Source organism: Leptonotus elevatus, chromosome 2, assembly GCF_054856555.1.
Source record: "Leptonotus elevatus isolate MCC_2025b chromosome 2, RoL_Lele_1.0, whole genome shotgun sequence".
Classification (NCBI taxonomy): Eukaryota; Metazoa; Chordata; class Actinopteri; order Syngnathiformes; family Syngnathidae; genus Leptonotus; species Leptonotus elevatus.
The window spans coordinates 4,061,759-4,087,514 of NC_141240.1; the positions used below are offsets into that span (position 1 = coordinate 4,061,759).

The 25,756-nt window shown below is 40.0% G+C and overlaps 2 protein-coding genes across 5 annotated transcripts in view; one reads left to right on the plus strand and one right to left on the minus strand.

Moving 5' to 3' along the window:
* Positions 1-1,444: 1,444 nt before the first annotated feature.
* On the plus strand, positions 1,445-6,211 carry LOC147178199 (lens fiber major intrinsic protein-like). Its single transcript, XM_086067980.1, has 4 exons — positions 1,445-2,041; positions 3,601-3,765; positions 3,836-3,916; positions 4,961-6,211. Exons 1-4 carry the CDS (start codon positions 1,682-1,684, stop codon positions 5,144-5,146), a joined length of 792 nt encoding a protein of 263 aa, XP_085924106.1. The 5' UTR covers positions 1,445-1,681; the 3' UTR covers positions 5,147-6,211.
* Positions 6,212-8,569: 2,358 nt separating this feature from the next.
* The window catches only part of LOC147178200 (signal transducer and activator of transcription 5B-like), a 47,644-nt gene continuing 30,457 nt past the window's right edge, over positions 8,570-25,756 (minus strand). For 2 of the 4 annotated variants that reach the window (XM_086068682.1, XM_086068681.1), the window contains exons 13-21: positions 22,067-22,270; positions 20,256-20,350; positions 20,038-20,171; positions 16,160-16,315; positions 15,965-16,025; positions 15,783-15,863; positions 14,603-14,686; positions 14,190-14,270; positions 9,470-13,899 (exon numbers count right to left, since the gene is read on the minus strand). In XM_086068682.1, coding sequence (XP_085924808.1) covers positions 13,449-13,899; positions 14,190-14,270; positions 14,603-14,686; positions 15,783-15,863; positions 15,965-16,025; positions 16,160-16,315; positions 20,038-20,171; positions 20,256-20,350; positions 22,067-22,270 — 1,347 coding nt within the window. In that variant the 3' untranslated portion in view covers positions 9,470-13,448. The other 2 variants (XM_086068683.1, XM_086068684.1) reach the window with 2 other exon arrangements.

Consider the following 25,756-nt stretch of genomic DNA (forward strand, 5'->3'; position numbering starts at 1 on the left):
TAACCTTCATCTGGATTTTTTTTCTCAACTTTTTTTTTATTACTCTTTGGTATGAAAAAAAAAATCATCATAATTTTTTTTTCCAAACATAATTTTTTCAAGGAGTTGTCCACTAGGGTGGATAATGTGCATTTGAGCAACTGATGAAATATGTTTGTTTGTAAGAAAATAATTAATAACATAAAAAAATAATGTAAACACTATAGAAAATGTCTGTTTGATTTGTAACATTGTGTCCACATACATTTTTAACACATTTCAAAACTACTACATGTATTGCAAAAACATTTACCCAAAGAAAAATTAACTTTTTATGAAGTACAGATAGTAATTTTCTTTTTTCTGGCAACCATTCTTCATCACTGCCACTGTCATCATCTCCACTTGAGTCAGATGGTATATGGTCGACTATCCTGTAGGTTTTGCTAGCATGTTCTGCATCTGACCACTGCAACACATAAGGACCAGGATCCTTACTCTCATATGAGGCCTAAAATCCATAAAATATTGCTATAATAAAAATTACATGATGATTTAAAGCAAAACATACTGCAGATGAAGTATTTTCAAAAGCAACAAAGTTACAGCAACACAAAGTTGTAGTCACAATACAGCTAATGATCTCTTAATCAATCGCCATTTCCTCAAATTACAAAATCCATGCTTGGATATTTTAACAATATTACTCCTTAGTTGTTGCTTGATGTCCCAATATATTTGGACTTGCAAGGGAATCCTGGAACAGAAGGAATAGATACTTATTCCTTCCTTGCACGTCTTCCTTGTCCTTTTTTTTTGCACTTACAAACGTTGACCACTGGATGGCAGTGTATGTCAAGACTACACTAGTGTCCACTGGAGTGGCTAATGGCCAACTGTGGCAAAAAGTTTCATTTATATAGGAGAAAACAACATTTTATTAGCTGTCTACTGTATTAACCACAATCCGTGAAAGGGTTAAAGATTTACGGCACATCTGGGCAAGGTTTATCGTTAATATGTGTAGATATGTCATTGTAATATAACTGACTAAACTTTATTTTTTCAGTTGAGCATTTTTAAATAAATTGTATTGTATATTTATATATATTTTTTAATTCATCTTAATTTTATTCTGCCATCATGGGCCTAAAACCAGTGCATAGCGAAAACAAGTCCAATGATGGTATTTTGGACTTTTGCACACGGCTGCATATGTACCACATTGCACAGCACAATATGATCAAATAGAAGTGACCCCGATGCGACCCAACGCAACCTCTTTTTTGCTCAATTCTAGACGGACCCTTTGCTCTCATCAGACAAAGGGCAGCGCGTGCTGGTGCAGGCGTAGCAAGGGTTAAGGATACTGTTTCCAATAATACCATTGTGTACTGACCACTCCCCTGGGCTCAGCGAGGCGCTTATAAAAAGGCCTCCGAGTTTCCCCCGGCCTGGTAAAGAATGTGTGCAGTGTGTGTGTCTGTATTTTGCGAACTCTGCTGACGTTGGCACATTAATGCGAGCAGACTGGTGCGACGCTCCACTCAGGAGCTCTCCATGACCGACATCACTAAAGTATCCCCAGTTTGGCTCGAGTCAGACTTTCCTGGTGAAAGACAGATTTGAACAAGTGTGTGGGAAGGGTTCCGTCTCCGTTTAGTTGACTGATAGTTTGTGTTGAGTCCACTTTCGGGTCACCATGTGGGAATTCCGGTCTGCGTCCTTCTGGCGGGCGGTGTTCGCCGAGTTCTACGGCACCATGTTCTTCGTCTTCTTTGGCTTGGGGGCCGCCCTCCGCTGGACCACGGGGCCCCACAACATCCTGCATGTGGCCTTCTGCTTTGGGCTGGCGGCCGCCACATTCATCCAGTCCATCGGCCACATCAGCGGCGGCCACATCAACCCGGCCGTGACCTTCGCCTTCCTGATCAGCTCCCAGATGTCGCTGTTCCGCGCCATCTTCTACATCGTCGCCCAATGTCTGGGAGCCCTGGCCGGCGCCGCCGTGCTCTACGGGGTCACGCCCATCAACATGAGGGGCAACATGGTCCTGAACACGGTAAGACCACCCGGGACCCACTATGCATTCAGTGCTGTCTAATGAGAAGAATGCATATGACATTGTGTTTTTTCTGAAATATAGTGTATGGAGGACGAAAACTACCAACATTTAAAATAAATAAATGAATACAAGTGAAAATAAAAACGAATATAAAAAATATAATTCAAAAATTAAATACAAAAATAAATAGAAATGAAAATAAAAAACAACATATATATATATATATATATATATATATATATATATATATATATATATATATATATATATATATCCCTAAATAAATAAAAGTACAAATAAAAAAAACGAGATAAAAAAATTAATAAATGTGAAAATAAATGTTGAAATAAAAAATATATATAAATAGAATTAAATATCAATTAATAAATAAAAACGCTCTGCTCTCACATTTATTTATTTCATGCTGCAGAGTCAGGTCGAAATGTTATTCAAATGAGGGGGTGGTCCTAAGCGTGTCTTGGGTTGGGCTCCGCTGTTGCAAACTGCCTATAGTGAGCGGGGTGGCGAACAAGCAAGTCTCGCCGGCTTGCAACTAGAGAGCTCCAGCAATAGACGACTATCTTGTCCAGTGTGATCAGTGACAGTGGACAAGATAGATAACAGTTGTAGCCAAGCCAACTGTCATCAGGCAGTTTGCAACAGCGGAGCCCAACCCAACGTTTTTATTTATTAATTGATATTTAATTATATTTATATATTTATTTTAATTTTATTTCGATATTTCTTTTTATTATTTTTATCTAGTTTTTTATTTTTTTTATTTTGTGTATATATATAGTTGTTTTATTTCAATTTATATATTTGTTTGTATTAAATAAATAAATGAATAAAAGTGAAAATATAAATGGATAGAAAAACTATAATAAAAAAATTAATTTTGTCATGTATTTTTAATTTGGGCAGTTTTGGTCCTCCATAATATTGGTCGTTTTACCATGCACCAAAATACGAAGTAATGTAGTTTAGTGACCTCTATTGGCCATGTTAAGCAAAAAAGTGAACCATAAGTGGAGTTAATGGGACTATCTCACTGAGCTAACAGGCCGGTAATTTTCATTTTTCTTTTTTACTGTTGACATGTATGTCAATTCGTCGTCACCGGAACTAATGGTTGGGGTTAGTATTCAGTGAGGTTGTACACGTTACGTCGTTACATGGGACATTAAAGGTTGAGGTTAGGAAGAGGCTCAGTAGTATGGTTGATGTTGACATTACAAAACATGTAGTCGACACTAAAACAATTACTGGCTAGTTAGCTCAGTCAGATAGACGAACATCCTCCAACCACACGGCCCAGATTTGAGTCCCAGTAACTAAACTTATGGTTCACTTTATTATTTTTCCGCTCTGTACACGGCCAATAGGGGTCGCTAAACAACAATACATAACACTTGGTCGAAATTTGGTACATTTCAAAACGACCTATGTGGTCGTTTATTGTTGTTAGACTGTCTCAACAAAAACTATAAGCTTTTACTTTGGGGGCCAGAATGTAGATGAGGTGAAGGTAATTTCTCCCCTTGTTGCCTGGGCAGCTGCAGCCAGGCATCAGTCTGGGCATGGCCACCACCATGGAGGTCTTCCTCACGCTGCAGCTGGTCGTCTGCATCTTCGCCGTGACAGACGAGCGGCGCAACGGACGCTTGGGATCCGCTGCCCTGGCTATCGGTTTCTCCGTGCTGATGGGACATCTTCTCGGGGTGAGACTTGGAGGACCCTCGCCTTTATTGCTGTGTCTACGTTCAACAACTTGTATGTTTTTCTACTTAGATTTACTACACCGGAGCAGGTATGAACCCAGCAAGGTCCTTCGCTCCAGCTGTGCTCGTCAGGAATTTTGTCAATCATTGGGTAAGAAGATCACGTCACACGCTTAACAGCAATACACTATACTTTCAAAACAAACACTATTGATTGGCTTGGGTGCGGGGGACCAAAGGACTGTCAGCCATCTCTCTCACCTCTGGGCCCCTGCCAGCGAGCAATAACTATCCGCTGGCGGAATGTGAATGTAGCCAACATTTTAGACGAGACTAGAAGTGAACAGTTAGGCTATAAACAAACTTTCTTGCTGCTCTCTGTAGTGACCAACATTTCAGACTTTTGGTTGAGTTAACCATTTCAGAACTGCATTTTTTGCTGCTGGAAATGTTTTTTAATTATTATTTTTTAATTATTATTATTATTATATATTTTTAATGATTTTGACTTCCACATAAGAACATGTGAATTTTTTGGGGGGTTAGGAAAAGTGATTAACAATTTTGCTTGTTTTCTAATGTTCTCAATCAAGCACAAACACAGTCAGTCCCAAACCCTAAATAAAGGCCATTTAAAGGCATCATATTTAATCAAAATGATCCAAACGTAAGCGTGTTAAAAAAAAGGAAAAAAGAAAGAAAGAAAAGGCAGTAGCACCCCCTTCTGGAATTTTGGGGAAATCTAGCCCCTAAAGCCAGTTTCACATGAATCTGTTAACCTTAACAAAAAAAATCCCAAGAAGCCATGCCTGAAAACTCCGCCATTTTGATTGGAAACGGCCATTTTAGGCTCCTTTTCATTGTCCCTTCAAAGACAATTTTGCTGTTATGGAAGCAATTCTGCTCACAAAGCCAGTTTCCCTGCAACATTAAATTTGGTAGTCACTCATGTTTAATCATGAGTAGACCCACAAAAGGTGTCAAGATGTCTGCCATTTTGGGCATTTTATGTTCATTTCCAAGGGTCGTTCAACATCAAACCTAAGATTTTGTGTGATTGCATCCCGCTCTAACCGTGCTCTGAAGCTCCCCCGAAATCTCTTGCCACCTGACCAATTGTATGCAAGTTTGTGAAAACAGTTTCAGGGAATGTCCAAATGACGGATATGCCAAATGATGATTCTGTTCCCGGCAGGTATACTGGGTGGGACCTATGATCGGCGGCACTATTGGTGCTCTGCTCTATGACTTCATGCTCTTCCCGCGAATGCGCAGCCTCTCCGAGAGGCTCGCCACGCTGAAGGGCACTCGGCCCCAGGAGGCCGAGGGCCCGCAGGAGACCAGAGGAGAGCCCGTGGAGCTTAAAACGCAGGCCCTATAAGGCCACAGAAGAACGAAGAGCTGCTCATCAAACACCTCTTCCCATTTTAATCCTGGTTCTGACAGCAGAACTGGGTCTACTCCCCACTTTTTGGAATGCAGGACAAAGATGAAAGCTTTCGAAGTCAACTTCTTTCTTTTCTCGTTTTTTTTTTTGCTAAGAGTGAAGCTACAGTAGAGAGACTTCAGCATGCTTTTCCTTTTTTCAGCCTCCATAAATTTGCCCTTTGCTTTGTTCCACTTACTTTCACATGCATTTTGTACTTCACCATAATGAATCCCTTTTTTTGTATTTTTTAAAGTGTCAGAAAACAATTTATGTCTGTCTTAGGCTTGTTTGACCTAACAATTTCATTTTTTTCTTCTTCATTTATGCACATGTATACTATTTTTAAATCATCAAAAATTATTTTCAATCAGGGTGCTGATACAGAGGTGGCAAATCCAGGTCCAGAAAGTAAATACACTGCCACAGTTTGGCTTTAGCCCCTTGTGCTAGCTAGCTAGCTCCATAGCAGCATGGGAGCTAACTAGCTAGCACCTCTGTGATGCAACAATATGACATTTAGAAATAATCGCTGTTCAATACAATTTTTCATTTTTGGTGTGTTTTTGGATAATAAAAAAAAGTAGAAATACATTATTGGACCGATGAAATGCCCAAAATGGTTTCTTGTTAGCCAAAGCTGAGCAACTCGAGCACATGTACAGGCTGCCGTTACGTGACATCAGCATAGAAGTCAGGACTCAAAAAACAAACAAACAAACAAAAAAAAAAAACTGAGTGTATGAAGTGTGCTGACTTAAAAGGTGCATGGTCAATGTTATGCGCCAATGATCTCATTATTATCATTGCAACATTGACCAGCCATTTAAGCAGCTTCTGCTGTTTTCTTTCTTGTGTGGTTTCTCCGACAAGTGGCTGATTGAGTAGATTTTAGTGACACTTTCAGAATTGTTGTTTTTCCTTTTTTTGTGATGTACAGTGTAAAGTTGTCTTTTTATTTTTATTTTTTAACATTTAAGGATTCTTGAAGCTAATAATACAGTAATTATCATCATCATATACACCTGTGATGTAATTGTGTTCTCTTGGGCTGATGGAAGTGATGCCAAGCAGCAGTTGACACAGCAATATACGCTCATTCAATGCACAGCCTATATCACAGTACAGGCATGTCTGTCATTATATGCCCCCCAACCCGCTAGAATGTCCTAAAACTCTTGGTTTTAGCTCTTTATTTGTCTGGAATGTTTATTCAAAATACAACTTTCAACATAGTATCAGTGCTATTATTATCTTAACGGACATAAGACCGCTAGCTTAATGCTACCATAAAATAGCATGACAGGCTAGCTGAAATTGGTATTACTATTGATGCCATTTTAAATCATCAGACAATGGATCTATTGGAATTTAGCTTAAATTCGGGTCTACTTGTGTGTGGCTTATAAAGCAAAGTTCAGATTTTTTTTTAATTTTGTAAGTGCATTTTATATACAGTACAATATAGCAGTAAGCACAACAGACAAAATTAATACTATTTCTAAAGTATTTGCTGTTCAATTTTTATGTCCAACAACATGGCAATTATGCTGTCCAAGATATCATGCAGCATGTTTGGTTGAAGTCGATTTTAGACAGCCACAGGCTAATGGTGTGCAGTATGCCTTTGAAGTAAGCTGCTGCTGTAAAATGGTTTAACTACTTCTCAATTACAATCATTCAAAAGCAATAAACTGAAGTAGCCCATGGCTGGCCTTGTCAGCTCGATAAAACCTAAGCATTACATTAGCCATGAAATTAGCATTATTTTAAAGGTCTCATATTATTCAACCTTTCAACATACTAAAATAGTAAATGTGTAAAAGACGTGTCTGTGATATTACATTTGCATATGCATTTGTCAAAACTGACATTGGATCGAATATTTTTGCTGTCCCTAAATCAGCCAAAAAACACTCCTGTTTTAGGGGTGTGTCACTTTTATGTAAATAGCTCCACCAGGTCACGCCTAGGCCATATCCTTCTTTCTCGAAGGCGCAGTGATTTCGGTCATGGTAGCCATGTGCTAATATTGTGAATGTAAACGACTGTCCATGGGAGCAGAAGAAAAGAAAAATACAGACATGTCTTTGACACATTTGAGAAATATTTGAATATGTGGAAAAGTGGCATAAACGTTTTACCATAAGAAAAAGTAGCATAACGTTACTACAGAGACTATGTTGTAGAGTTAGTTTGTGATTGTTGAGGCAATGGTTATTTTGCCGCAACCGGCAAATCTCCCGCGAACGTTATTTTGCCTTGAATGCTTGTAGACATTTACAAGCGCTTATGAATAACACAAATGTGCACATTTAGGTCACTGCGCGGTCGCAACGTGCAAGCCGTCCCGTTGAAACCACTTAGCGGCCGGTTAGCATCACAAAGTCATGTCAACTAGGTGCAGAGTCACGGCAAATTAACCAGCGCGGATTGTATCTTGACAAACAATATGCAACCGCTTCATATCATCCAACCACCGTTTGCTTTATCATATCTGACCTCTTGTAACCAAACAACATCCACACGACAAATGTAGCTCCCATTTAAAAAAAATACTCCAGTAATATGGTACAAGGTGCACATCTCTTATTAGAAAGGATAGGAAGGAAGGCTAAATCAAAAATGTTAAACTTACATCTTTCCCATTTGCAGTCGTGTCACATTGTTGGGACCGATTCATTATGTTTAAACGTGTTGCAAATCCATCTCTGAACAGGCTTTCACTAACCAAACAATCCTTTGAGAAATGATGTCGGTACACGTCCTAAAATTAATCCACTGTCTTCTCAAAGACTTGGGACGAAGGAAGCAACCACTTTTTTTCCGATCATTGTTTCCCCTCTCCACGAAGTATTTGCGAGCATGGGGAGAAAAAGGATCAGCCAGCTTCTTGAATTTCAGTGGGCGTGACAAACCTTTACCAGAAGTGGCGCCACTAACTTCCGTGTCTTTTTGACGTCACTAAGTCATGGAAGTTTAATCTGCCTGTTTGAAGCACATATTTTAGAAAGGAGGAGAAAGCTAAAGAAGCCGCGGACTGACTTTTTTAATACCTGGTTGGATTGTAGACAGGCCGGGGAGGCATATTATTGATAGAAAACCCCACTAAAGTGCATGTTCATACTATGGGAACTTTAAATGAGCACACAACAAAATAGGACTGCTTTACAGATGACTAGAGCATACAGAAGGCTTTGATGCAGCTTCTGACCTGAAGAGGTTGCTTAAAGCAATGGTAGTTATTACCCCCCCCCCCCAAAAAACGGCCAGCAGGTGGCAGTAGAGTGTAAGAGATCAACCAGGTTGCAACAAGCTATTTTCCCCAGTGTTTTCAACAGGTTTGTGAATAATGATAAAATTTAGCTATATTCTAATGCTAATTGCTGCAAAACGGAAACAGATACAAATATACTTTTTTTTCCTGATGAAAGAAGAGACTCTAATCTTTGGTAGATTCCATGTTTTTATAGCAAGAGAACACAATAATCTAAAAACCTTGCAAAATCAGTCAAAATCCAGTAAAACAGTCGGGAGCTAAGGGGGTTGGCTTCAGTGAAAATGGCTGGGAGTGAAGGAGCTAATATTTTCAAAAAGACTATATTTGGTGTATATTGATCTGTACACAATTATTTGTTCATGAAAAAGTTTACCTTGGAGCTCAACTCTCCAATATGAACATAATTTTGAAATACAGCTCAACCATAAATAGATGAAGCTAAAGCTACCACCTTTCTCTTCATAACATCTCAGTTGCACATCTACAACAGCTAATACTGAATGAGTCTGCCTGTCTGACGGGGCGCAAATTCAAATACTTTATGCCTTAAACATCTTAAAATGCATTCCATTACCATGATATTTCTATAGTTGTGTACAGTAGTACATGTGTTGCTTAAGTGAACAGACGAGCAAAGAAAATCAAGAAACCTTCTGAAAAAAGATGGCGTGTCAGTACTTGTACATTGTTCCTGTCACATTCTGAATGTGGCTAGAAGGGAAGATGAGGCAGCCGGAAGCTCGTGGATCTTCAGGAATAGCTCAGAAAACTGGCAAGGTCCATGTCTTCTGTGGCCCTGGTAGACAGACAGACAGACGTGATGTTACCATGTATGTGACTCCATCAGCAGCAGCTAAAGGCAGCCAAGGGATTGAACGTACACGTCACCGAAGATGGCAGAGTCTGGACTAAATTCTACTGTGGGAGAATCTGAGGTTTCCATTTGCTGTTGTGCGATGGCTTCTTGAGGCGCGAACTGCTGGAATTGAGGCCTGAAAAACAGAGGGAAAACATCAAGAAGTTCACAGGAAGGAATATTCAAATTCCAACAACTGAAAACATTATATATACATATATACATATATATATACATATATACATATATATATATATATGAGACATACTTGGCCACTGAATCACTTTCACCTGGTTCTTCTTCAGAAATCAAATAGTGGCCTTAGATGTGTGCTTAGGATCATTGTCATGTTGGAAAAGTGCAGGACGACCAAGGGCATGTAGTGATGGCAGCATCTTTTCTTTCAAAATTGAGCAATACAGCTGTGAATTCATATTGCCATCAATGAAATGCAGCTCCCCGACACCAGCAGTACTCATGCAAACCCACATGAGGACACTGCCACCACCATGCATTTTTTCTTGTATTCCTCACCTTTGCGACGCCATACAGTTTTGAAGCCATCAGTTCCAAAAACATTTATCTTGGTCTCATCACTCCAGAGTATAGAGTCCCAGTAGTCTTCATCTTTGTCAGTATGGGCCCTGGTTAACTCTTGGCGCGCTTTTTTGTGCCTGGGCTTTAGGAGAGGTTTCCTCCGTGGATGGCACCCATGCATGCCATTCCTCTGCAGTGTACGCCGTATTGTGTCACGGGAAATAGTCATCCCAGTTTGGCTTTTTATTTCCTTAGATAACTGCAGTGAACTTAGATGTCGATTTTCTTCCATCCTTCTCATTGGAAGACGCTGCTGTCAAGTTGTTAACATCCCTGGACGACCTTGACGTCTCTATGAGATGGTTGCAGTTCCATCTTTTTAAAAAATTTGTACCACTTTTGCTACAGTTTTCTGACTGATGAGTAAAGCTTTGCTGATTTTCTTGTAGTCATCACCTTAGTTGTGCAAAGAAATTATTTTTTTTCTCAGGTCCTGAGACATTTCTCTTCCGTGTGGTGCCATTGCATGAAATGGAAAAGTGTTTTCTTTAAGTAACACCCATTTATAGTCAACAGTCTGCTTGACACCTGTGTAATGAATAATTAGACTCAGCTGTAGACGTTTGTAGTCTAAAATTTGGGCTTTGCTCTAGAGAATTTCAATGGGGTGTACATATTTTTGCATCACCCTAATTTGAATTAAACTGAAAATTCTGTTCTCTTATATATATTAACCTTACTTTCATGTTCTAAGTTCTAACATATATAACAGATGTTATACAAATTTAGTCTTGTAAATATTTTGACTTTTTTTTTTTATTCCATTGACATATTGTTTAAAGTGTTATTTTAGGGGGTGTACTCATTTATGCTGAGCACTATATATAGTGTTGGAAAAGGGAAAACCTCCAAGACCTGCAGGAAAAAACATGGCCCTCGAGGACCGAGTTTGCCCACCTCTGCCTTAATCACACAAGAGTCTCAAAGGGCTCCACATGCGCACAGTTGACAAATATCACGTCTCGTCTAAGTTTAGACCGAACTTAGCCCGTCTATAATTGGTCAATATTTTAGCCCAAATCTAGACGGTAAATACACTGAATAATGTGTATTGACACAATAAAGTAAATAAATAACTGCACAACTGGATCATCAGTGTGAAACAAAATGCCAGATCGCACAATTCATGAATAAAGCAGCCAAATACTATACGCATATGTGCGTATGAGATTTTCATGTATTGTATGATACCTCCCCACCACTAGGAGGCAGCAACGCGTTTAAGCTTACAGTCAGTTTGAAGGAGGAAAAAGAAGTGAAGTGCCAACAGTCATCGGGGGCAAACTTTTGATTTGTAGTCCTCTTGGACGACTATTGCTTCGAAAACAAAATACAATTTCTCAAAGACAAAGGCTGCTCGAAGCCACATTATTGAAATGTTTAGTCCTGCAATGTTTGTTCATTTAATTGTTCATCTGTTTGCAAGACACCCGCTAGCTTAGCTTGCGGTTAAGTTTCCATCAATCATGGTGTTTTCTTTAAAATACGAATAATTTAAGAGAAGTGCTCCTGACACACAAATGTCTGAATCTTGGAAGGTTTATGGTACAACAGTGCCCTCCAGCGGTCACTATCAGTTATCCTCAAGAATCCTGCCGCTCCTAATTAATCTGAAGTCTACATAATTCGGGACATGTATGTACTTGACTGACATCAAGTGACTCCTGTTGTTTATCTTTGTACACAACCTGTATGTCTATCTCAAATGAATGATGTGTGTAATTTCTGTAGCCACCTAAGTTTAGCTAATTAGTAAGCTTAGCGTTTTCAATAACTTTATTATCGCGGTAATGTTTGAAATGTGTTCAGAATGATAAATAAAGCATCTGGCTTGTCAATTCTGATAAAAAATGATCAAATACTATCCCAAAAGCTTGGTCTCAGTCGACCAAGTCTGCTTCATGCGCACGGAAGAGGCGGGACCAAACTGCCGGCCCCCTGGGACACAGTTTAAAAGCCAGCGCGCGAAGGAACTTCTCTCTCTTCCCTCCTCTCTTCCCCTCCTGCTCTCTTCCCCTCCTGCTCTTCAACTCACGTCTGGCCTCATGAACTTCTCCTGATCATCACTAGAAACGTGGTCGCTGAGGGTGACCACGCAGCTTCTTTCTTTGAGCCCCGGACTTGAGCCACAACGCGCGTCCAAAGCACGCATCAAGCAAGGACTCACAACCACCCTGCACATCCCCAAGGCGCGTGTATCTGTTCCAGCGCAGTGAGCCCGAGGCGCCCCGCAGCGCCCACACCAACTGACTGCGGCCTCTCAACCGCGCAAGCACATCACCACCAACCGGGACGTACGCCAGCCAAGGACCTGCCGCGGCCTCCACGCCGCGCGTGCACCTCGCCACCAACCGGAGACCTGGTGCAGCATTCAACCGAGGATCGACGCTCTTCGAGTCTCTCTCTCTCCCGTGCGACTGAACCAGTCCGTAAGTTGCTTTTTCATTGCAATCTGACCATAAACTACTGTTGCAACGCTTTTATTCAAACATAAAAGGATTGACAGGTCAAACCGCTCCCATCATTATCCCCCATCTACCTTTTTAATTCCTTTTTTACCTTAGTTAGTTAGGTTGCATGTTTTCTTTTTATCTTCGATTTGCATTTTTATTCCGTTTCATTAATAGGTTAGGCTGTGACTGATATATGTGTGTGTTTACTAAATCAATTTGTTGTCTAGAAATTCAATTTCTGCCGAATCATTTGTGTTTACTGAGTGGATTAGTATATCTCTTATGAAAGCAAAGAACTCCATGATTAACTAAAGTAGCAATTTCAGATTATGAATACTTGATAATAGGATTTTTATCGTTTATTTTGCTCCTACAAACAAGCAAAGTCAACGTGGTGCCCCAGAGGTTGCTGAGGAAATTACAACTCCCCTCAGTACTGTCTAAATTTCTCATAAGCCATTACGGAAACCCAAACAATCGCTAACGGGGCAGGAGGTTAGCTTGTACATCACGTGTACATTGTACATTGATGGCTTGTACATCAGCTGTTTAAGATGCTACTATTTTTTTTAAATTATTGTACATAATGAATTTAAATACTATCTTATCTGATTTCAAACCATTCCCCTTTATCCAAATTGGTGATTAGTTAATGCACATGTAAATCTCAGCCATTCTCAATATTAATGTATACAAAGTTATTATTGATCATTTCTACATTAGGTCATCCACAACACACTGATGTGCAGCAGGAGGACAAAGTACACAAGTTATTAGCTAAACCGCCTAGACAGCATTCTGTATATAAAACAAACTGTACTAATGTTGCAAGAATGTTTTCCATTTTGTCTTCCAGAAGATAATCAATGGTGCACACACATCAGCACCTGGCAATGTAACAGGCAGGACACAAGGTACAGTATTTGTTAAGTATCACAATGTTCACAATGGTAACACTGTGAGTAAAAATATTCATTTCAACTCCCCCGAATATTGAATATTGACGGCAAGACGCACTAAGGTACACACTAATTCAGTGTAGTGTTGGATTGCTTTGGTATGGGTTGCAAGTTAGATATGTAATTCATGCAATTTATTTATCTCCCAGGATGCGATAGACGCAGTCTCATCCATACTACTGTCGGGACCCCACAGGGTAACAAGTGGATTTAAGGTGCTCGTCCAAAAATTGTTGGCTGGGTGGGGTGCTGCTGGGTGTGTGTGTGTGTGTGGGGGGGGTATGTCTGGGGGTTTGGGGGCGGCTGGGGCTGGGTTGGGGTGGATGGCGGGGGTGGATGGGGGTCGTGGGGGAGCGGGGGCAGTGGACCGGTGGGGTGCCGTGCCCCGTCCTGCTGCGTTGGGTTGGGGGCGCGGGCCGTGTTGGGGTGGGCGGCGCTCCTGGCTCTGTTCTCCGGCCGGTGGTCCCTGCGGGGCCCGGGGGTTGTCCCTTGGCGCTGCCGTGGCCTGGGGGGCCCTGAGGTGTTGTGCTTGCTCTGTCTTGGCAGGGGTCGACGGCTCCCCTCTTTGGTGGAGATTTTCATGCATGCCAGATATTTAAAAAACAAAAAACAAAAAACAAAACCTAAAAGCAATACTAAAACTAACAAAAACTACAGCAAAATTAAGCATTTTTGAAAAATAAATAAATAAACAAATCTAAAAATTAAAACTCACTGAATTAAAAATTAATAAATCCAAAATGTAATAAAAACTTATGTATAATCCAAAACTATTATGACTTTAGCTGAGATTGCTTTTTTAAAAGGTTGCCATTTGAAGGACACACAGTAAGAGCAAGTGAAGAGGACTTACAGAGGGTAGCCAACAGCATTGTGGGAGCTTTCAGCATGATGCGTCAAATTGGGAACACACGATGCAACTGAGCTGGTATCTCTGCAAAACACATATGATCATAATGTCATCCATTCATTAATCCAAAAATGGGGATATTCAGGGTGAAATTTCAGGTTGAACTTAAACTTAACAGGGTCAAACTGAAACTAATAAAAACTAAAGTAAAACAAAGCATTTGTGAAAAAATAAAAACTAATACAAACAACAAATCTGCTTTCAAAATGTATTAATAAAAAAAAAGTCAAAACAAAATATAAATTAACTCTAATAAAAAATCCTAAACTATGCTAACTTTAACTGGGATATATATATATTTTTTAAACGGTTGCTATGTGATGGAAACAAAATGGCAGCAAGTGAGCATGACTTACAGAGGGTAGCCAACAGCATTGTGGGAGCTTTCAGCATTATTATGCGCCATATTCGGGACATGCGATGCAACTGAGCCGGTATCCCTGCACAACACATATGGCATGATGTTATACTCCAAAGCTGGGGATATTAAGTATTAGGGTGAAATTTCAGGATGAACCTCAAATGCACTTCATATTTGAACTTAATGTGACCTGCCTGAACTTTTGAATGCACACGTTCAACTGTTCAATGTTGTAGAACCTTTGACACAACTTGCTGCTCTCTAACAAGGAGCTCAAAGAAAGAAGGTGTTTCGTCAATAAAACTACCAACACATTTCCTGAGTAGGGATGTTCCATACCACCTTTTTGTTTAGACCAATAATGATACTCAAATGTTCAGTACTCACCGATACCGATACCAAGTGCAGGTACCATTAGTACTTATGATACATAATATTTCCACACAAAAAAAAACAATGACAGATCCCAATTATAGCAAATTCCTTGCAATTGCTTGAAATTAATGGCAATTATATTTTTTCACTTTACTCATAAAAGTAATTTTGCATAGAGCACACAATAAAATGAATTAAAAAAATAGATATATAAAATGAAACAAATAATCCAGTGGCCAGGGAAAAAAAGTCCCAATCAAAATATGAGGTTTGTACAACTTCTTTTTAAGGAATACAAAGAATTCAATTCAATACAATAGGGCTTCAAGGTATTTAGTAATATCTTCCATGTTAAGAATTCCTCAAGCTGTTTAGTGTGATGTTTAATTATATCTTGTTTTGAAATCCATGCTTTTAATTTGGAAGGCTGCTCTGTATTTCCGTTTCTTGTTTCACGTTCTCCGTTCGTCATATACTATATAATATACAAAGATCTGTCTGTACTTCTTGGCTAACTAAATTGTTGACAACTGAAGACTTATGTGCTCTCTTACCGGAGCCCCCTGTGGTGCTCAATAAATGTTAAGTTAAGTTACTGACCGAAAAACAGCCACAAGAGCGGGGGCCGATGCCAGTATCGATATCCATCGTGAGTACCGATACCGTGAAATGGGTCCTGGTATCGATACTTGGTATCGGTACTCGCCCATTCCTAGCATGTGCATTCAAAGGTATAGAGATGGTCAAATGAAGTTCACCTGTAAAGGTAATAGTGTATATTCAGTTTCAACATGACCTACACTTGATAAGTGGCAGCATTGTGGAGGCTTTCAGTATGATGTGCCACACTGGCAGCATCAGCTGGAACTAAAGCAGTCTCCCTGCAAAAAAAGAAAGCGAGAGACACGCAAACACACATATCATATCTCAAAAACACATTAACTCATCGTGGATGGAGCATTTAGGCTAAGCACTTTCTTACATGACCATTTTAGTCTGAAGTAATGTATGGATGTAGCCATCACAGGGGGAAGTCTGGGGCTCTACAAAAAAATCAATCAATCAATCAATCAATCAATCAATCAATCAATCAATCAATCAATCAATCAATTAACTCTGATAGTATTTTGTTAGTGTTGGCAACATTTAAAAAAATGAGAGGAGATGAAAGCATTACCTGAATAGAACTTTTTGAAAACGTCATGTTTTGGAAAATCAGGGTAGAGGAATGTGATTTCGCTGATGTCTCGGATGCGGTCGCCAAGGCTTCGGATGTCCAGATCTCTCTTGGTGAAGGGCTTGATGTTCTTGATGATCTGTTTGTGTTCACCCACTAGGGTAGGCGAAGCAAAATGAAATCATTTCAACAATAACACACATTGAGTTGCAATAGAAAAAAGAAAGCAAAACGTGAATCATTTGGAATGACCTGCCTTTCTGCAAAAATTTGTAAGAAAATGCAATCTGATCTTCATCCAAATCATAACAATAGACAAAGTTGTATAATATACAATATAATAAAACACAATTATGTTTCCATGTTTTTACTGAACACAACACGGAAACAGCACAGTGCAGGGTGGAAAAAGTATCAAACTTAAACAGGCATGAAAAACGGGTCAGGGGTGAAAAAGGTAAGAAGCATTTGGAATGGACCAACATCTTCCTAGTTAATATTCGTTGGGCACTCGTCGGGTTTGGGGGCATGCGGTAGATGAAGCGATGGCGAATTTAAATGTTCAAAATTTTACGGCAGTTTGTGAAAATGCGAACATTTTTGCTACATTTATTGGACCATGGATGGATGTTGAAAAAACAGCATGCGCTGCGTTCAAGGAGGGATGGGTACCTTTCGCATTTGAACCCGTTCGGTTCCAAATCAGTATCGGGGTATCGATCACGGTACTGAACAATAAAAAATTTCGATACTTTTGTTCTTTTGTTTGTGGTTATAAATGTTAATTTATTTAACAATTAAATATTTTTTATAAAATAACATTCACTTTAATAGTTATTTTTTTATTAAATGAAATCTGACAAATAATAAAACATCATGGATTAAAAACACATGCCAGAGAGGATGGAGTAAAAAAAAAAGCAAGGGTTGTTCAACAGGATCTTAGATAGTGAGAAGATGCCTGAGGAATGGAGGAGAAGTGTGCTGGTGCCCATTTCTAAGAATAAGGGAGACGTGCAGAGTTGGGACAACTACAGAGGAATAAAGCTGGTGAGCCACACAATTAAGCTATGGGAAAGAGTAGTTGAAGCGAGACTGAGGGCAGAGGTGAACATTTGTGAGCAGCAGTATGGTTTCATGCCAAACAAAGAGTACCACAGATGCAGTATTTGCTTTGAGGATGTTGATAGAGAAGTACAGAGAAGGTCAGAAGGAGCTGCATTGTGTCTTTGTAAATCTGGAGAAAGCTTATGACAGGGTCCCCAGAGAGGAACTGTGGTTTTGTATGAGGAAGTCTGGAGTGGCAGAGAAGTATGTTCAAATGGCGCAGGACATGTATGAGGACTGTAAGACAGTGGTGAGGTGTGCTGTAGGTGTGACGGAGGAGTTCAAAGTGGAGTTTGGACTACATCAGGGATCAGCTCTGAGCCCCTTCTTGTTCGCTATGGTAATGGACAGGATGACAGACGAGGTTAGACAGGAATTTCCATGAACTATTTGCTGATGACATTGTGATCTGTAGTGAGAGCAGCGAACAGGTGGAGGAGAAGCTTGAGGCGTGGAGGTTTGCCTTGGAAAGAAGGGGAATGAAGGTTAGCCATAGCAAGACGGAGTATCTGTTTGTGAATGGGAGGGACCCAAGTGGAAGATTGTGGTTACAGGGAGAAGAGACCAAGAAGGTGGAGGAGTTTAAGTATTTTGTGTCAACAGTCCAGAGCAATGGAGAGTGTGGAAAACATGTGAAAAAGCGTGTGCAGGCAGGCTGGAACAGGTGGAGAAAAGTGTCAGGTGTGATGTGTGATAGAAGAGTTTCAGCTAAAATGAAATGAAAGGTTTATAAAACTGTGGTGAGACCAACAATGTTGTTTGGTCTGGAGACAGTGCCACTGAGGAAAAGACAGGAGGCAGAGCTGGAGGTGGCAGAGCTGGAGGTGGCAGAGATGAAGATGCTGAGGTTCTCTTTGGGAGTGACCAGGATGGATAGAATCAGGAATGAGTACATCAGAGGGACAGCACATGTTAAAGGCTTTGGAGATAAAGTCGGAGAGGTCAGACTGAGATGGATTGGACATGTCCAGAGGAGAGATAGTGATAGTATATTGGCAGAAGGATGCTGAGTTTCTAAATGCTACGCAGGAGGTCTAGAGGGAGCCCAAACAGGAGGTTTATGGATGTAGTTAAAGAGGACATGAAGGTAGTGTGAGAGCAGAGGATGCAGAGGACAGGGTAAGATGGAGGCAACTAATTCGCTGTGGTGGACCCTGAAGGGAAAAGCCGAAAGGAAAAGAAGATAAACTCACAAATTTGCCACTTAATAAACTCGCAAATTTATTAGTTATTTCTTGCAAATTTGACAATTTATAAAGTCGCAAATTTATGACTATAAAATGTAGGAAATGTAGTGTGAATGAAATCCAGCGCGAGTGGGTGACGTCAGTACGCAGGTTGTGCTTACACTGCTGCGTTCAAGTGCGCCATAGAAAATTACCAACATATCTACTCCCACACAGTCACAACTTAAGACATGCTTTGGAACATGTCACCGTCTGATTTAATGTGAATCAGTGCATCAGTGCAGTCTTCTGAGTTCACTGATGCACTAATCCCCCCCAATGAAATATTTTCTCATCGGATGTGCGCGATTCACATAGGTGACCTATTTTGGTTTCAAAACGGCAAATTTCGCCGAAAGGTGAAGGATTTTCATGTCTACTTAAAGGTGCATTGTGTTTTGTTTTGTTTTACGCGAGAATGCCACCTCTGGCCTAAAGCGTAACTGCAGCCTCTGTGTCAAGCTCGTGCAAGGCATCCGAACGCTCCACACGGAAGGGAAGATACAAGCTGATAGGCGCAGTCCACTTATCTGTATATATTACTGGATAGCTGATAGCCCATACACGCCTGTGCAAGCTGTTGAAGCCACAGGCGGCCATCTTATCCCTCCCATCTCACGAGCAGACTATTGTATAAACTGTACGTATACGTACAGATTAGACATATACATCTTGTAGGCTCTTTGTATAGGGTGATCACTATTTTTTAACAAGTAATTTGAAGACCCCCTTTTTCTTTTATTGCTCAGTTCCTTAGACCTCAATATTAATTAGGCATCTTTTGTTGAATTACAGTTATAATTCTTTAATAAAAATATACATGTTTCCTCTTGCAAACATCATCAAACATATAATTTATACATGTATTTAAGGCAAGTTGTAAAATTTTCTGAAGTCCTCTTGTTTACGATTAACAAATTAAAAACATCATAAATCATGCTGTTTCTACTAAGTTCAAATGCTCTCCAATTTCGATACTGTAGATGTATAGAATCGTATGGCGAGAAACGTTTCTTGGGAGGAGTTAGAAGACAGCCTTGCAGCTTCTAGATTCTTGGCCTATTGGCTATCCAGTCATATATACAGATCAGTAGCGCAGTCATAGTTAAAAAGTCAGGGCTCTTTGTCCTCATCTGGGCATTGGTGGAGCGTTCTTTCACTTCAAGCACGAAAACATTAATTGAAAAAAATCATTGTGGGTTCACTCGTGCTTGAATATTTGTCTTATTATTTGTAATATACTCAACCTTTGTGATTAATCTATGAAACGGACATTTAATCTATAAAACGGAAATTATCACAACAGAATTAAGCACTGACATCACTCGTGTTCGACACAAGACAAGGTGCATTCAAAGACCGCTTATATCGTAGGACATTCCATTACGTTCAACATTACCTACAAATATCTAAACAATGTGGGTTTTTTAACAATTTATAAAAGCTATCAAGAATAGGTGAAACCACTTGATACCTCTCTGACTAACGTTCTTGTCTTTGCAAAGGATACGTTTTTGAAACCACATCACGGCCTGTACTACTCACTCTCCGTTGCATCAACGTAAGCGATGGTGATGCCTCCGATTTCAGAGTCGCTAAAGCGCAGCAAAAAGGTTCCGTTGGGCATCTTGTTGAGAATCACATTGAGATGCTGCTTGCCAATGAAACCAAATATGAGCCTTGGGGAGAAAAGCAGAGTTTGTTAGATATTACTAACAGCATGTTGCTAATATTTATTGCAAAGCAAAGAAGAGTCTTCATACCCTTCACTCCAGTATGTCCTCAGATGTTTTTTGGCCAGGTCCATCACTCCCTCAAACCACTGCCAGAACGTAAACAGCCGACCTGGGAGCACTTCCTGTAAGATTGACATGGACTCGCGCTTAAAAGTTTCGGCATGTCTGTTTGTGGGAGCATAAAGTCATGAAGAGGAAGGCGTTGGGCAAAGAGGTCTGCACATGCAAAATCAACCGCACACTTGATTATTAATGTAAACAGATGGGACATCTGATCTACTAACTGAGCGCACCCAGGATTGCATGTGGCCCAAGACATTTTGGGACAGGTATCTTCAAATCACATTGCGTGTGCATGTTTTTGAAATGCCACAAACAAAAACTATTGTGAATATTGTCAATTCTTTTGAATGATTGAAGAGCTGACTTGGAGCCATATTACCTAAGAAAACTCCTTTCAACTCTGCATTTCATTGCGTCTGGGTCATTTGAATTTAACGTACTGTGACAATTGCCCCACAAAGACTTGGTGGGATATATTACAGCCTCCAGAGGTTTTAAGCTGATATATTTTCATGGTGTGGACCTAACGCCTGGTTCACACGACAAGATTTGAAAATTGTTGGCAGGCTTCCAAACTCTGAGACCCCACACATGAGAGAAAAAAATCACGGGTATAATGTACAATGTGTGGTGTGCAGCCACACGGCACACTTAACACGAACCAATTTCATCCATCCATCCATTTTCTTAACCGTTTTTCCTCACAGGGGTCGCGGGGGGCGCTGGAGCCTATCCCAGCTGGCTTCGGGCAGTAGCCAGCTGGGACACCCTGGGCTGGTTGCCAGCCAATCGCAGGGCACACAGAGACAAACAACCATCCACACTCACAATCACACCTATGGACAACTTGGAGAGCTCAATTAACCTGTCTTTGGAATGTGGGAGGAAACCGGAGTACCCGGAGAAAACCCACGTAAGCACGGGGAGAACATGCAAACTCCACCCAGGAAGGCAAAAGCCCGGACTCGATGTCACGTCCTCTGCACTGGGAGGCGGACGTGCTAACCAGTCAGCCACCGTGCCGCACCGAACCAATTTCATTCACAAATATTTAACCTTTCGAGAGTAAACATGACCAGTGTAAACAAACATGGCAGACTAGTGGCGATACTTCCGTGGTTTGTTTTTAGCAGAAAACAAAAACAACAAAAGAAAAGGTGTTGGTCAAAGGAGTGGAATATATTCATTATTAGGGGTGTCAGGCAATTTTTTTTTTAAATCGTTATTAATCTTATGGCTTCAATAGTTAAATCACAATTAATCACAAATCTGTTTCTAAATGTACAATAAAATGTACAATACGTTTTCATACTCTTGTTAACATAAAAGTCAAACTAATAGAAGTATGGCTGAATCTTTTAGTCATTGATACAGTAATTTCATAATAATTCATAAAATTGAGTTAAAATTAAAAAGATGTACTGTACTGTAAAAAACGGCATAATTGCATTTGTAAGACGTTGGTGACAGCTCAGTGCATTTTAATATGAAGTAAAACTTGTGAAATTCTGCAAATTTCCCTTGACCCCAGTCCCCACAAATATATCCATTATTATAAAATGTATTACTGCTCAATTTTGACGTGGATGTGTCTGCTGCATTCCGATTCCCCATTACAGGCTTTCCAAGGGGCGGTCATTAATCGCGCATTAAAAAAATGAGTGGCGTTTAAGTAATTTTAAATTAACTCAAAATTAACACACTGATTTTGACACCCCTATTAATGAACATAAAATATCTGTCATATTACTGTGTGTGTGTGTGTGTGTGTATACCTTATTGAACTGAGCCCAGGAAACCATCATGTTGCTGAAGTCAGCGTTCAAGTCTGGTTTGTCAAATATCTTCTGGGCCAGAAAGTGTTGGTTGTAGTGGTTGAGGTTGTGATGCGTCTGGACCTCTGAGGTAAATTTACTGTTGAGAGTGCTGCACATGAGGTTCCAGGGCACACGCTCCGGCACCACAAACGGCACTCTGTCCTGACGACATCAACACAAGCATCAGTCAACGGGAACTATTCACATTTTTGTGGAGATGCGCAATAAATAAATAAAGACATAAAGTTATCTATAACATTCAAATATATTTTTTAATCATTATATATGACATCATCAGTACATCTCATTTCAACCAGTAGCCATGTGGATGACTGAGCAGAAGTGTGATTTTGTTTCAGAGCAATAGAGATCAGAGTTGTGTCCATCCGTGTCGTTTGACAAGAGAGAGCACTGAGTGAGGATTTTAACAGCTGCGTTAGCTAACGTAGCTTCTTGCACTAGCTGCTTGGCTAGATGCTATAACGTCGTGTACTTGTGATCAAAAGGTACAGTGTTTCGTATTGGGTGATTATGGCATTCGTGGTTGACTTTATTTTAGTCTTGTGTAATGGTTTATGGTTGGAATGTGTCATGTCAATTACTTCTAATTTATCATTAACAATAATAAGTTAAGGGGCACAAGTCACTTTAAAAAAATCCAAGATAAGAACAAATGTGTGATTCTGTAAAATATATTAATTTATCATCATTTCACTCATAAACAGTAACAGAGTGGGACAATAATCCCTCTGAATCATTGTTGAAATCAATTCATTGAACAAATTATAATTATTATAATCTTAATAGCAACGCCCTGACCATTGAGGAGGAGGGGGTGGGTCACACACCGACACACGGTTGTTGGTGCAATTAAGGCGGTCTGGAATTGCCCACGTCACATGCACGGCCAATTACATCATCTGCAAGGGAAGATCTTGCAGTTTACCTGCCAATCCAAGCGAGTCTATTACTGTTTCCGCAATGTCAAGCCCGACGTACTTGAGCGTATTGCGCTCCGACCACCCTGATTTTAATGCAAATTAGGGATGCCGCTGCAATAAACAAAGTGCGCATCTCGGCAGCGCGGTGCATTATGGGTAGGCCGGCTGGAAGCCTGCTACCAACTTGCCATTGAAAATTAATGGAGTCTAACGGGGGAAGCGCTGATTCGGACCATTTCAACTGTTGGAAAGTTGATGTATTTTATTGAATCTATTTTAAACATGAATAGCATGTCGTTACTGACTACCCTCTGCCGGGACACGACAGTTAAGCCTATTTAAGTGCTTATTATTTGATTGAATGTGTGCACTATCCCGGGAGTTGGACCGAGGACACAACACCGGGACGCGATCAAGAGACGGACGGGTAGGAGCTTTCTTCACTGAAGGGGTCAATTGGGGCGAGAAGCAGGTTCTTAAATGACTGTCACTCCATTAGTTTGGTTACACGTACGTCCGCTAGCAAGCTTCGTGATGCTTCTTTCTGTTCTCTCGGTTTCAGGGTATTGACAAAATAAACGTGTTTAAAAAAATAAATTTTAGCCTCTTAGACATCCGTTTGGATCTTTCTTTTCTGTCTGGAAATTTGGAAGAGTGAACAGAGGTTTACAGGCGTACACTTGCGTCTTCTCGAGCTTTGCAATTGTGTTTTTTTGCCGATAAACTCCATTAGGACAGTTAAAAATGGCACCAAGTGCACCAGTTGTTTTGTCACTTAAGGCTGAAAGTCGTTTAAACAATGCTTGCAAGCTTTAAGGTGTGCAGTTACGCAAACACTTTCAGCACTCCATTCGCTGCCATTCAAATGACGCAATTATTATTATTATTTTTTTTACTTGACGCACACGTAATGCGCACTTCGCTAATTGGCCGAGAAATTGCTTCCTGCTTATTTATGTAGTAGCTAGTAATTTCTATATGATAACTAACCTTAAAGCAACACACCGTTGAAAATTCATTGTTCTTCATTTGATTAGACCAGGGGTGTCAAACGTACGGCCTGCGGCTTGCAAAGGGGTTTAATCCGGCCCGCAAGATGATCTTGTAAAGTAAAAAAATTAGTAATGTTGGACCAATTAATCAGACGGCCAAAATTTAAACATATAAATGTGTAATTTCACAAGCAATCCTTGGATGAGCAATGCAACGGAATTTACCTGGATGTCATTATTTTAAAAACAACCTAAAGTTACGGTTTGTTAGGAAAAAATAAAGGCATGAAGTAGACTAACATAAATCAAACATCAATGTGGTGAATACGCCACATATTCAGCTACTGGTAACACATCCTATGACTTCATTAACTGCGCCACACAATGCATTGTGGGAACAATATATATGCAAAACAGGTAGAGATACCACGGCCGGAATTCATACGGTCAAAGTGTTGTCGCCCACATTTGCATTCGTGTTATTTTTTGGAACAATATATTTACAGTTGAGCACCGCTATTTAGGGCTGGCCTGCAAATAGCGAAAACATTTGTGTATAACTGATGCCAGTTGTTTTTAAGTTATATACCATGATTTTACCGGTTTACCACTTAATAATTAATATATTTCCCTCATGTGGCCCCTGAGCTAATATGAGTTGGACACCCCTGGAATAGACAGTGTATAAACATTAATAGAATATCAATGGCATCTGATTCTCTGAAATAAAGTTCAAATCAATTAAATATCAAAATAATGACATACTGTGCGCAGCGCCATCATGGCCAGTTTTGAGCAGTTCATGTAATCACTGCAACATAACGCTGCTGTAACATGCCATTGTTTATTTTTGAATAGTTTCCTGGTCTATTTATTCAAGTATTGCCATAATTTAGATAACAATCCTTCCTAACCATCTCAGCTTGTTTTTCCTTTGAGAAAAAAAAGAAAAAAAGAAAAGACATTTACAGCGGCAGTGGCTGGCGAATGCAGCCAGCCTGCCAGCGTCCAGTGAGTCTTGTATGAAAAGTTCTGAAAACCATGATTGATCCTCACCAAAATGTATGTGCACATGTATATACATGACCAGTTTATATTCGGAACATTTTTGAACAATCGACCCAATAGTTTGGATTTTATAGATGTCGCAAGCTGTTGCCTATAAAGAAGGCAACTTTGGGAGCTGGCTCCTGATGATAAAATCAAAAAGTCTGCGCTTTTCATTCAGAATTTTTCAGAGTATGATTGAGGCATGAGTAGAGATGTGGACATACATTTTTGTGAGGATTGATCATGGTTTGCAGATGTAGAGCTATTCATAGACCCCTTTTGGAGGCTCGCAGGCTGGCATGCATTCGCCAGCCACTGCCGCTGTAAAAAAAATTTTTTTGCCCGCTCTTTCATGAGAAATAACATGCTGAAATGGTTAGGAGTGCTATCTAAATGATGACAATACTGCCATATGGCATTTTTTATAGCAAACTAGACAAGGAAACAAGTCACAAATGAACAGTAGCATGTAGCGATGTAATGATATCCAAACGTTGCGATATGATATGATCACAATATGAACCTCACGATATGATAATTATCACGATATTGTGGGGAGGATGGTGATATTAATAAAGGTCACAATATTGTAAAAAAAAAAAGAGCTCATACTAAAAAAAAAAAAGCACAATATGCTTTTGTACACAACAGCAATGCACATAACA

Coding starts and splice junctions, on each gene's coding strand:
- LOC147178199 (XM_086067980.1), top strand. CDS start 1,682: ATGTGGGAATTCCGGTCTGCGTCCTTCTGGCGGGCGGTGTTCGCCGAG. Junction 2,042..3,600: donor GCAACATGGTCCTGAACACG/GTAAGACCACCC, acceptor TTGCCTGGGCAG/CTGCAGCCAGGCATCAGTCT. Junction 3,766..3,835: donor TGATGGGACATCTTCTCGGG/GTGAGACTTGGA, acceptor TTTTCTACTTAG/ATTTACTACACCGGAGCAGG.